We start from the raw sequence: 13,259 nt of genomic DNA on the forward strand, positions 1-13,259 counted from the left end.
TTTTGTTCAGAATTAAATTCTTTATAAGTTCTGTTTAAAAGTCTTACGTTTAACAATGTCCTTATTTAGTTCATATTTTTATTGATTGTTGATATATTAGGACATTTAACCTTTTGTTGTCTTCAATATCTTCATGGCCTTCTTGAAACCATTTGTATTATTCATAAACCCTTGATGTCAACATTTCATTCTCGCCAAAAGCCTTTTCTAACATCTTTGCTGCTTCAATGCACTTTATTCCATTTTAATGCAAAATTTAATGCCTATCCTTCTTCCATTATTTTCAAGCAAAATAAATCACCACTCATAATAAAGTATGTCCTAATTACTCAGCTGCCAAATTTGAACTATACATCTAATAAGGCTGAAAATATTGATGTACATTACAGACAGTGCTGTCATCGCTTGGGAAAAAGGTTAACTCAGTTGAAAGACACTGTGTGCAGAATTAAAAAATTCTCATAATTTTTTTTATCACACCTTGTATTTCACATATAATACGCTTCAAATTTAAATAGTAACTTTATGATCTCTTAATTAAGACTTATGCTCCCATCTTTAGGAATATAAATAATCATTTTCATTGACCACTATTAATTGAATGACTAGAGAGAAAAATTGGATTTGTAATTTTTGGGGATGCACATTTTAAAATTATGCTTTTTTTGATGATGAATCAACTGAAAATGCATTAAGTTACTATACTTCCTATATTGCATGTTTTTTTTTTTATATAGCCTGTACTAGAAATTTTATAAAGGTACGTTTATCAATTTTATTTCATTTTAATTAATAAAATATTTTATTACTTACTGTCAACAGGTAAGATGCAGTGTTATTGACAAATATATAATCGAAACAAAGACCTTGATAATCAAACATGCGTATGCGTCGAAATATATTTTTTGATACCATTGCATCCATAATTGCTCCTTCAACTTCTCCAAAAAAGTGCCCAGTAAGTTCTTTTGTTTCAGATATAACAATATATGCATTCCCATCAATCACATAGCAATCAATGCTATCAGAACTACATTTATAGTCACAATCAGCACACTGTAACACACAATAATTTTAACAATAATGAACAATAAAATAAGAAATATTTGCCTGTTAAAAATCAGTCTGATAATACTTTTTTAGATTGCATCTGATTTAAAATAGGCACAAATCTTAGTTACTTTGTTTAAGAAGAATGACATTCACTAAACTATCATTTCCAGTCATAATACTGAAAATCGCTCATTTTCAGTGGGCTTAGCATGCTGATATATAATAGGATATTTGGGTCAACAAAAAAGCAATGGGAAGCTGCTTAATTCCTCACTTTCCCCAATAAGCCTAAAATGGGAATGAGTATACTGAATAAAAATAAAATTACAAATTAAACTCTTTTTAAATCACTAAATTCAGTCAATAATTGAAATTTCATGTTTTTCATGAAAGGGTCAAAAAATATTCAGAGCATTAAGTTAGTTGGGTGCTTAGAATGATTCCCAAGAAAGCAAAGTTTTATTTGTTCATATGATAATTCACAGTATTCTCAAACATGTTCCAGTTCTTAAAAAGAGTTTGGTGTAAAAGCTCAATTGGAATTTTTTAAATTCCAGCAGGATAATTAAGCAAAAAACAAATCAATAGAGAAAATAAATATAATATTTTTTGTTTATTTAATTCCATGATCCTAACTAAAGCACACGCGCATACTGTATTTCAAATGTGCGGGTGTGGCAGTACTAATGACCATTTTAAATATTATTCATTTATTTAATTCTATTGCTCACCAGTGACGTTACAACATAGCTGGTGCCGGAAGCTAAACAAAAAAAGAAAGAAAGAAGACTCCTACAGCAGCTGTACATCAATGCTACAATAGCGCTCTTCGTGTTGAGAGGAGATACTAATGACACACTACACCCACTTAGCTACTAGTTTATTTAGAGCATTTTTTGAGTTAAGGGCGCAATTTTGCAAATTTTTTTTTTAATTATTATTTTTTAATTGTTAACAAATGTGTCTAAGAAAAATAAGACCTTAGGCGAAATATTGAAATACTGAGGAGGGTGTGACCTTGCTCTACAGCCTCACCTCCTTGACCTTTTAATTTGAAAATTTAACAGCATCAATGCCTCATGTATAGAAGTAATCTGACTAAATTTGGTCAAAATCAGTAAAGATCTGGTGTAAACCACATATGCCCAAATTGAACGTATTATCAACTTTGACTTCTGCAGCTATAGCTCTGCTATAGCAATAGAGGGAAAGTAAAAACTAGCATGGATAATGCAGTAAATTGTTAAAAATACAAAATTGCTGAAAGAAATAATTTTTGTATCTTAAAATTCATTATTTAAAAAAAAAAATAATCCTATTATCAAACTAAAAATTTTAAATATTTAAAAAAAATTATTTAGATTTATTAAACTTTTTAGAAGTATTTTAGAATATTTGTTACAAGATTAAAGTTATTATTGATATGTATTAATTAGAGTTGCATGTGTTAATGTGACGAAACAGGATTATGACAATTATTTGGAATCACAAATGTAACTAAATGATAAACATGATTTGAATTTTGTTATTATAAACAAACATAGCAGTGTTACTAGCTGCTTTGTGGAGTGATGTGTCCTGTCTCAGGCCCAAGATATAAAACTGTCAATTTAACTTCCAAATACCAGTCATTCTAAAAACGTTTTGAAGAATAACAGATTCCAGCTAAATATTTAATGCGCAGATAAAAAAAAATAATCTATTTAAATAAAATGTTTAATCTCTTTAAAAATAACAGAAGAATAAATAATTCAACCTACTCACATTGGATTTTGATGTAATACTATTGAATTTTGAGAAGAGTGTCTCATGAGGGAAAAGAATTCCAACCACAGAGCCTGGAGCTTCGTGCCCACCATCTCTCGGAAAAATTGCATGACTTGCAGTAACAGTTATATTTTCAAGCTGACCTGTAAAACAAGAAAAGATTTCAATCATTGTTTTATTATATGCATTACTATTTGCAAATAAAATTTACTGATTGTGAAGGACAAACATATTTTTGTGTTAAAGATAAATTGATATTAAGAATATTATTGTAAAATTAAATCATCTATTTAATTTACTTTTAAATGTAATATCACTTTAACTAATTCTCAAAAATGGAAAAAATTATAACCTTAATATATTGGCATAAAATAAATAAATAAAATAATATAGTCATAAATAAATAGTTTTATTAAACATTAATTATTCATGTTTGTAATTGGAAAGAACATTTGTATTAATCCTGTATGTCAGAAGTTGAATAGAAATTGATAAATTAATGTAGAGGCAATAAAACATTTTCTAATCAGAAATAACTAGCAACTACAGATTAGTTGTAATAGATGGAAAACAGTAATAATTTTGGTTACAATTATTATTCAATGCTATTTAAAAATTAAAATAGTAATAAAACATTTTTCAAACCACTATTAATACATAATTACATAACTTTTTTTGTAAATAGATTTAATTTTATTGAACAATAATTTAGTAATTTTTAAAATTAATTTGCAGTTATAATTTACTTTTATAATTATACAGTTAAAATTTACTTTTGTTTCTGAACTCAAAGTTACATACTTTAACTAAATGATTCTACATTAATACGTCGCTTTGGTTATGTATTTGCACAATTTCATTCATGGTTGGGGGTTGTTAACAGGCCTAGTGTTTTTTTTTTTTTTTTTTTTTTTTTTTTTTTTTTTTTTTATATTTATCATTTTACTTGATATCTTCAGATTGTAATTAATGGATTTTTTTTTAATTTTATACTGTCTTCTGAATAAAGGTCATGAATGTCATTTAATTTTGATTACAATAATTCAAGGGGGTGGGGAGATACTATCACCATGGGTCCCACATCATCCTAGAAAAGGCAATTACTTTTGTACATATCTGAATACTAGACAGTGGATACAGGTATTTTTTGTGGTTGGGTTTCAATTAACCACACACCTCAGGAATGGTTGAACTGAGAGTGTGCAAAACTGAGACTTCATTTACATCCATACATATTATTAAAGACCAGATCATATGCAACATAAAAAGCTTGAAATATGCATGAAAAGTCTCAAAATATGAAGCTTTAAATAATAAAAAAAATAGTAATTTTTAGTTTTTTTTTATTTCAAAATCAGTACACAATTAGTAAGTTGTTGAATAATATATCGATAAATTTGATAATTAACTATTATCAGGTACTGTTCCAAATGTTCGGTAGCAAGATTGTGTTTTCGATCACTCAAAATATTTTTATAAGTGGAAAAGGATCGCTCCACATCCACTGAGGTAACTGGGCAGTATTTGAATTTGGGTGCTACATTAGCACTTATTGTTTTGCGCAAAAGTTCACCCGTCCCATTAATAAAATTATCAATTTGACACAAAGATTCAAAGCCTGGGTTATTGTTCAAAATGTTTTTAAACTTTTCTTTAAGATTACACGGGAATACCTCTGGCAATGCGGAGTTCATTTGGCAGATTTTATTCATTAACTGAATAGATTCAGTCAATGCCAAACTTTGATTTTCAAGCTTTTTAATACTTGCAGCTATGTAGGAAAAATGAGTGATAATTACAGCTACATTTTTTTTTTATACTAGAATCGTTAAATGTTTCCTTGGACTGACAAACTGCCAAAACCTCTGTACTATCGAAGTCGTTTACTACACCTTTGATAGCGTCAAAATGTTCATTGTAAAACAGCACAGCTTCAATCCATGTTCCCCATCGAGTTACCACTGGTTCGGAAGGTAAAGGCACAATTGACAGTTTTTCCTTATTACGAGCAGGTGCCTTAAGAAACACTTTCTTTGTTGATGAAACCAGTTTATTTACATTCCTAAACATGGATCGTACTTCAGCGAGTCGATGTACTCCGTGAGCAAAGCACGTCATATGAATCAAATTCAGATAAAATATTTGGAAAGCTTTGGCTACCTTGATCATATAGGGAGCAGGATCTGAGAGAAATATAAACACTTTCATCTTCAGAAGATTCAGGAAATATTATTTAATACCCTCATTCACAAATCTGGTGATCGTAAAATAATATGTCTTTTCAAGGTGTTTGCAGGTCACAAAATAGGAAGAAGAGGCCTCTAGTTTTAATGCACCAACAATTAAATTTGCAATGTAACAGCCACAAGTGTCAGTAGTTTTGTCAGCTGAAATCCAAATAATGCTATCCTTGAGTTCATTGTGTATTTCTTCCAGAACATGCAGGTAAATTGTTGGTATGTAATTTTTACACAATGTTGGTTCATCTGGCATATTTTGATTCAAGCAATATTTTCACAGAAAATCTTTGAAAGTAGGATTTGTAAGTTTGTGAAGAGAAATATTACTTGTAGGCAATGCTTCACATAAATCCACGCTAAGGTGGTTTTTTTGTTTATCTTTGGAAGTGAAATTACTGCTACTTGCCGCTGTTATAAGATGTTCTCGTGGGCCTTTTTTTTGCAATCCTGCGATATGAAGACTTGTCTTGACATGCTGGTCTATTTGAACATTTTATCTTTGTATCTATTTTATTATTTGTACATATTATCATCCTCATTCATCCTCTGAAATAATACTTTACAGTGTTTCCGGAGGCTAAACAGCAAAAAGAGAGGATCCCTCATCTCAAAAGTTTTCTCAGAGTAGAATAATTTTTTTTACATATTTCAGTATCTGTCAGGCGGCTTAAACACTTTTAGTTGAAATTCTACATTTTTCATAATTGAAGGGGTCCTCACTATAAATGGAAGGTAACCAAAATTCAACAAATCCTTTTTTAAAAACTCAACTCACTGATTTTTTAAGTGATATATATAACTACATTGTAAGAAAAATTCACTTATCTTATTAAGTGATCTTCATTTATTGGTTCCTCTTGTTCGAATGAAATTTATTTTGATTGACATTATATTTTTTGTCATTGACACAATACATAACTTCTCCAGTTTACCCAGGAAAATTATGAAACTCTTTGCTGGCTTTTTCAAAATAAATAAATTTTCTGAAGATTAATAAATGATAATAAACGGTTACTGGTTATTTTACCATCTGATTATTTTTCAAGATTTATATACTCTATATAATAAAAAAATTTATATTACTTTACCTGCATCAAATGGTACTGAAAATACGAAAGAATCTGCATCAATATGATGTTGCAAAACAGCACTCCTATACCACGGTTCATTTAAAGCCTCGTTATTTGAATCACCCCATTCCCTGCAAAGATGATAAACAGTGTAATTTAATTATTTTTTTTTTATCTTCTGCTAATCAATCAAAATAGGGGCCTCACAATACATGTACAGCATGTAGAACAATTTGGGATGACTTATTTATTTTTTTATTAACAGACCAAAAATATCAAGTTACAAGTATTATTTTCACTAAATCATTAATGAATGATTATTATGGTTTGTATTAAAAAAAAAGTGTGGTTGTAAATACTAAATTACACAATAATTACTATTTTAATTAATTAAAATAAAATAGTACATTATTATTTATTTAAAACTTACAAACATGTAAATCTACAAACTGAACTAAATTTAATAACTTATAACTGTTTTTAAGTACTTCAAAACCACTATCAGTTGTTATTTAATTGATTTTTTTTTTTAAAATTTGATATATTTAAAATGTGATGGACTTGAATTGTGTCTTTTCATTTAATTTAATATTGCTATATGCTTTGTACTATTAATAAATGTCATATGTTCAATCAAGTTATTTATTTATAATTGTTATAAATACTGAATTTATTTTTGATCTGAATTTGGATTCATCCATTTATTTTAGTGATATTTACTACTAATTTGAACTATGAAAACGTGGGCTTCAACTTAGTTTTAGTTCAATACTTGTTCACCACTAAAACTGGCTCTTACCAAAGTTCTAACAAGGCCCAAATATGGAATTATTCCAATGAATCATTTCAAATTTTTTGAATACAATAAGAAATAATTTTCTGAATAACAATTACAGTCTGCATCTCAATGAAGTCCATAAAACGTTTTGCAGCTCTTTAAATTGTGGAATTACCATCCTAATAATTTGGTTAACAAGTACTATTATTTTATTTATAGAAAATGAATATCTATACAATAATTTTATTTATATTTTATATTTATTTATTTTTACATTTGATTTTGCTATTACAACTATAATTGAGTTTCTGATAATGATAAAATAACAAAGGTAGAAAATAAAGTTAAAATCTAAACAAAACAAACTGTTATTACTGATAAAGCTAACTGAAAGTATAAAAAAATGCATTACATCAAAAAATATTTTAATAAAAAAAAATAATATCATTATAAGTTTAATTAATCTAACTACACTAAATTATATAATATATTATAGATTACATATTAACTCACGTTTTATCATCTGGCTGTTCAGAAATATACTGCCATCTAGTCAGCCCACTCTGGGTAGCGACAAATCTCAGATTGACTTTATAATTTGTAACTAATTCAAGTCTGAAACAATTGATAAAACAATCAGCTAAGCTTTCTCATAAAAAAACCTACTAAATATTTAATAAAATATGAAATGGAGATTTAAATAACTTAACCAGTTAAACCTTGACAAAATAGAGATGTAAAGATAGTTGTTCTACACTACATTAGCATACTAATTAATCCAAACAATGATGTTATTTAACAAAAGGTAACTTCAGTTGCAAAAAGATCATACCTGTACAATTTGTGAATATCTAGTAATCAATACTTCCTCTTTTATTCTTAATCACTACATGTACACAATTTGGCATCATTTCAACAAGTATACTACTTTTTTATTTTATTTCTTCATCATGAAACCATACTGATATTATTGCTTCAATGAGATTAATTTTTATGGTACAATTCATTTTTGAGAGTAATTTTTTTACTACTGGCCAAAGATTTTCAATTGTGTTTAAGTCTGGGGAGTTGTATGGCTATGGGAACATGTTTTGTTCTTCAAAAAATTTTGTCACTTTTATTACAGTATTGCATAGTGCCAAATTTTGATGGAACATTCTGTTGCCTTGTGGGAATTTTTTGAAGTTGTGCCATAACCCTTTCTTTCAGAATCTTGATATATCCGCCACTTTTCAACATACTATCTACTGGAAGTAATCATCAAGGGCCTTCAAATGTGAAACAACCCCAAAATGTTTATTTCCTGGGGATGTTTAATTCTCTTTCCTTTTCTATCAGCATAAGGATGAATAAGGATAATATGTATGAATATAAATGAAGTATAGTCTTATACAGTCTCAAGTTGACAATTCCTGAGAAGCACAGTTAATTGAAACCCAACCACCAAAGAACACCAGTATTCATGATCTAGTATTCAAATCTGTATAAAAGTAACTATCTGATACAGATCAGAAGATATTTGTCGTTGTATCTTGCTGATGTGCTCAGAAAGAGAAACAATTTTTGAACACTTTCTTGTTGTTATGTCCATTATTATATATTCAAGACACAGAACAAAAAATATGAAAATATGATTTTGTAATAAAAAATGAAATAAACTTTCACAAAACACTATTTAAAGCATGAAAATTGCTAAATAACAAAAAAATAAATAATCGCTCATTATACAGACAACTTAAAGAATGGGTGTGGTCAAACAGTATATCCACAACAGAAATAAATAAAAAATTCTCTGTGTTCAGAGTAATTTTTATGCTACTGTAAATGGATTTTGTTGTACCCTTTTGGTTCAAATGTTAATAGACTTCTGTGTATTTACTTGTACAAGTAAATAATAATGTACATTATTAATATTCTGTCAATAGAAGACATTTACTTACATTTTACTATAATAATTGCCCAGGGTGTCTCACAAAGAAACAAAAGAATTCAGTAAAAGAGAATCAGAAGTTAGGAATTATTTGAATATAAAATTTATGAACAACTGGACTGGACAAGGCACACCATTTATAGTGCATACAATGAAAATAAAAGCTTGCTTCCATGAGGCAGAGAGTTGCTGTGCAGGACACTACTGTATATTAATCTTTTCTCACAACATTAGACGGATTCAGAAACCAACTATTCTGCAACAGAGTAAGTTTAACTACTTTCATAAATACCAAAAATTCTTCCCACAGTTAAAATTTATTATTATTTTGTTTAATTTCAGACAATAATTTCTTTAAAAATATTTAGCATATTTATAAATATTTCTTTCTGAATGCAGCACAAAACGAATAGTTTATCCTTGTATAGATAGATTATTATTAAACTCCCTCCATTAAATGAGTCAAAATGCATGACCACTTTATATGAATAAAGGTTATAAAAATAATTCACTTGAATTATATCTTCATCCATTAGTAGTGGGTAATAATATTGCTGATGATTTTTATTACTATAAACATCATCATTGAATACCTATACTCTACAAATTATAATTTATTAATAGCTTAGTTAATAAATAAAATTTTAAATTGGTTGAACTCAGGAAATAAGGAGACTTTAGAAGTTAATACAATTTTAGAAAAGAGTTGGTTAAATTACTTTTAATCTTTATGGACTTCAGGAGAGGGTAATGTCATAAACATGCAAAGTGATACAAATGTTGATGATCTGATGATCTGACAATGGAGAAGCTTAGTAGTGTTCTAAAGAGCTACAGAAATAGGAAAGCGCCAGGAACTGGCAAAATGAATATGGAGCTGATGAAATATGCATCATTGAGATACTAGATGAGATTACTTTCCTTCTAATGGTTGCTGAAGTTGGAAAGTGTTCCATACTCAATCTCTCATAATACCTTTTTAAGAGAGGCAACAGAAAAGATGGTAATAGTTCTATATGCTAAAATAATAGTGAATAGATTAAAGAGTATTGAGAAAGTGAAGCTAGGGGAAGAAAAACTTTGATTTCTCAGAGGATGATATCTGGTATGGACTGTGTTTTTGTAGTGTGACAGCTGATAGAGAAATACTGTGAATTTAATTTTCCAACATTTGTAGCTTTTATTGACTACACAATAAGATGTCTTGTTTGAAGCTGTGGGAAGTTTTAAAAAGTAAAGTATCTCAGAACATTCGATTAGGACAATACAAAGTCTCTATTGTAATACCCATATTGGTGTTAAGTTGGGTGATCAGGTTAGTGGAAAATGCATGAAATAAATCAAGGGGTCAGACAAGGGTGTCTGTTATCACCTATGTTATTTGATTAATACATTGACAAAGGACTCTTATCAGCAAAAGTAAGGAAGGAAACATTTATTATATTTTACAAAACTATGGCAGTACCATCATTGCTGTAAGGTTCTGAGACTTGTACTCAACTATACTTCACGTCAAACTGAATCTACGGAAATGAGATTTTTGTATAAAGTGTAAAGTGTTTCATTGAAGGCCCATATATTAGTGATGCGATACATCAGTAATTAGGTGTCGACACTATTAGAAGCATGATTGCAGAAATTAAGCAGCAGTCGATGAGTCATGTCGACAGGATGAATGGAAATAGGACTCCAAGAATTATTTGGGATTATGGAGCAACTGGTATGAGAAAAATTGGACAGCCGAGGAAGAGGTTTATGTATGGATCAGTTGTGAGACTGAGTGGTTGAGTCTATGGAAATGGAACAGGCTGTATGGCCTATCCATGATGTTCATGATGATGATGATGATGTTTACTTTTCATTTTCAATAAACTGATTTAGTTCATTTCTTGGTGTGTCCTGGTATGAATGGTATAGATGTTTCCTTCTCTGATTTGTGGCATGTTAGTTAATGTTTTGTGTGTATTAATGAATTTGTATGTTTTTTGCATTTTTGTTAGTGAATTTTTTGCAGTGGCAGAATTTAAGTTCATAGTTAAGAATAAAAAGGTCCACAGTCAAGCTTGTGAATTATTTAATAATGTATATGATTTTATGAAGAAAGAAGCTATAAAGTTAGAAAAATTAGAAGATAACAAACATTCAATATGCATTCAAAAATGTGAAGAAAGAAACACTACAGTTTGTGGGATTTCAAGATCACAAATTCAAAATCTCTGAAAATAAATCTAAATTGTAGTCATGCTCATTCAGCACATCAAAAAAAGTATAAACAATGTTTAAAACCAGTTACTGAATTAGACAATTTTGATCAAGGTATTGTAAGATGAACAGTTAACAGGTTTCATGTAAAACATAATAAACTGCCTACATTAAATAGATTATGTGAAGAACTTCAAAAGAATATTCAGTTTAAAGGTTCTAGAACTATACTGAGTTTAAGTGGTGCAACTAATAATAATAGGAAACTTTTGATTGAGAAAGAAGATGCCCAGAAGAAGTGGATAAAATATTTAAGAAAAATGGCCAATTGCAGAAAAGAAAACGTTTTGATTCTTTATTTGGATGAATCATATATTTTACAAAATATGAGTTCAAAAAGTGGTGACTATCATGACATATCAACAACAACAATTTCATGAATGGTAAGTGAGCTGAAAAATTAAACCCGGATCTTTCCCCCCCAGGTCAGTCACTATCAATAATGCACCATACCAAAATTCACTCCTACAGAAGCCTTCGAATTCAAATAATAGGAAAAGTGGGATGATTAATTGGTTAGAAAAGAACAGTATTCTGTTTAATAAAGCACTGTTAAAACCACAATGTTATGACATATCATAACAAAATCAAAATAATTCAATCAAATAGAAATTCAAAAATAAAGTACCATTTTGATGAACTATTCATAATAGAGATTGGTATGGTCAGATGGTCAGCTCTGAATAGATATGTTGATAGTAATAACACAACATTTTTAATTCAGATATCAAAAAATTAACCGAGGAAAAAATAAATGAAATGAATAAGGATAACTGGAAACCATATTATGAACATGTAAAAAAAGCTGAAACTGACTACAAGATGGAACTGCTAATTGATAAAATAACAGATAAATTCATCATACATCTAGACAGTGATAGTGAAAGTGACTGTTTCGATAGAGAAGATATTGAACGTACATTGGAACTGGACGTACAATGCAAATTTTAAGTAAGTGTTAATAATAATAATAATAATAATAGTACAACAATGAAAACAATTGTACAAAAAAAAGAATTTAAAAAGACAAATAATAAAAAATTCTAAAAAAAGTCTAAATACTGTACAAAAAAGAATTGTAAAATAATAATTATATATCTAGTTTAATGTAATTACATTTAATGTAATATACATTCAAGCACTAGTTAAGATATTTTTTAGTTTAAAAGTACACCAAAATTGAAATTCTTATTTTTGCAGTCTTTATTTATTGAATTATTAATATTAATTAAATAATAATGAATTATAACTAATAAAAAATGAACATGATAATAAATTAAACATGCATAAATAAGAGATTATTATCGTTGTCCTACTAGATGGGTGTGTAAATGTTTTCAGGTTTGATACTAATGGAGTCTTAACCTTCTCAAATGCAGGCTTTTATTTTAATTTCACACTATACTTGGCTTCTTAGGTAAATTTACTTAATACCAATAGAGTACAATCTGTGGGGTCATAATTAGTCATTAGTATATTAGCAAAAGATAACTAGAAAAGAAGAATTTGTGACAGGGATTTTTAATGCAGTTGAAATTATAAAAAAAAAAAATACTGATACATTAAGAAGAGCTATGAAAGAATTTTAAATCAAGTGGAACATATTTTGAACAAAGGAGTAAATTTTGAACAATTTTGTAATAGGAGTACATTTTGAGCAATTTTGTAATAAGTTCATAATAAATTTCTATTTATTTATTTTTAATAATTGTTTTTTTCTAAATATTCTCCAAAATTGAAATGATTCTTGTTCTGGTTTAAAATTATAATACAGTATTTTTCTAGCATGTTTAAGTCTATTTTGTTTTTAATAAAAAAGATTTTTAATTATTCTTTATGTTCAGTAAATAATTTTTTTCAAAAACTTATAGTACATCAAACCTAAAAAGGTGTTTTGTGATACCAGTTTTTTGTTTCACAATAAATTTCTACAGTGTAACTAGAAATTTAAGTTCCAAGAATTTCAGTATGACTTCGTTCTACCTTTGAAGCAGAAATTGGGGACATTTTTCACAAGCTATACCTTGAAAACTAAGCGTTACTGAATCCTTGTTTATATGATTTTATTCTTTACTTTATCTTGTAGAACAATCTAAAACTTCATTCTGTTTCTTTGTGAGACACCAATATATTTATGAATAATGTATACTTTTCTATCA

The 13,259-nt window shown here is 28.3% G+C and overlaps 1 protein-coding gene across 2 annotated transcripts in view; it reads right to left on the reverse strand.

Moving 5' to 3' along the window:
- The window catches only part of Ca-Ma2d (Ca[2+] channel Muscle-specific alpha2/delta subunit), a 138,274-nt gene that overhangs the window by 11,144 nt on the left and 113,871 nt on the right, over positions 1 to 13,259 (reverse strand). For both annotated transcript variants that reach the window (XM_075360144.1, XM_075360143.1), the window contains 4 exons: positions 7,422 to 7,523; positions 6,149 to 6,261; positions 2,818 to 2,963; positions 814 to 1,056 (listed from right to left, as the gene is read on the reverse strand). In XM_075360144.1, the coding sequence (XP_075216259.1) occupies positions 814 to 1,056; positions 2,818 to 2,963; positions 6,149 to 6,261; positions 7,422 to 7,523 (604 nt within the window). The remainder of the gene's footprint in view (positions 1 to 813; positions 1,057 to 2,817; positions 2,964 to 6,148; positions 6,262 to 7,421; positions 7,524 to 13,259) is intronic.

The sequence above is a fragment of the Lycorma delicatula genome, chromosome 3 (assembly GCF_047948215.1).
Source record: "Lycorma delicatula isolate Av1 chromosome 3, ASM4794821v1, whole genome shotgun sequence".
Taxonomy (NCBI): Eukaryota; Metazoa; Arthropoda; class Insecta; order Hemiptera; family Fulgoridae; genus Lycorma; species Lycorma delicatula.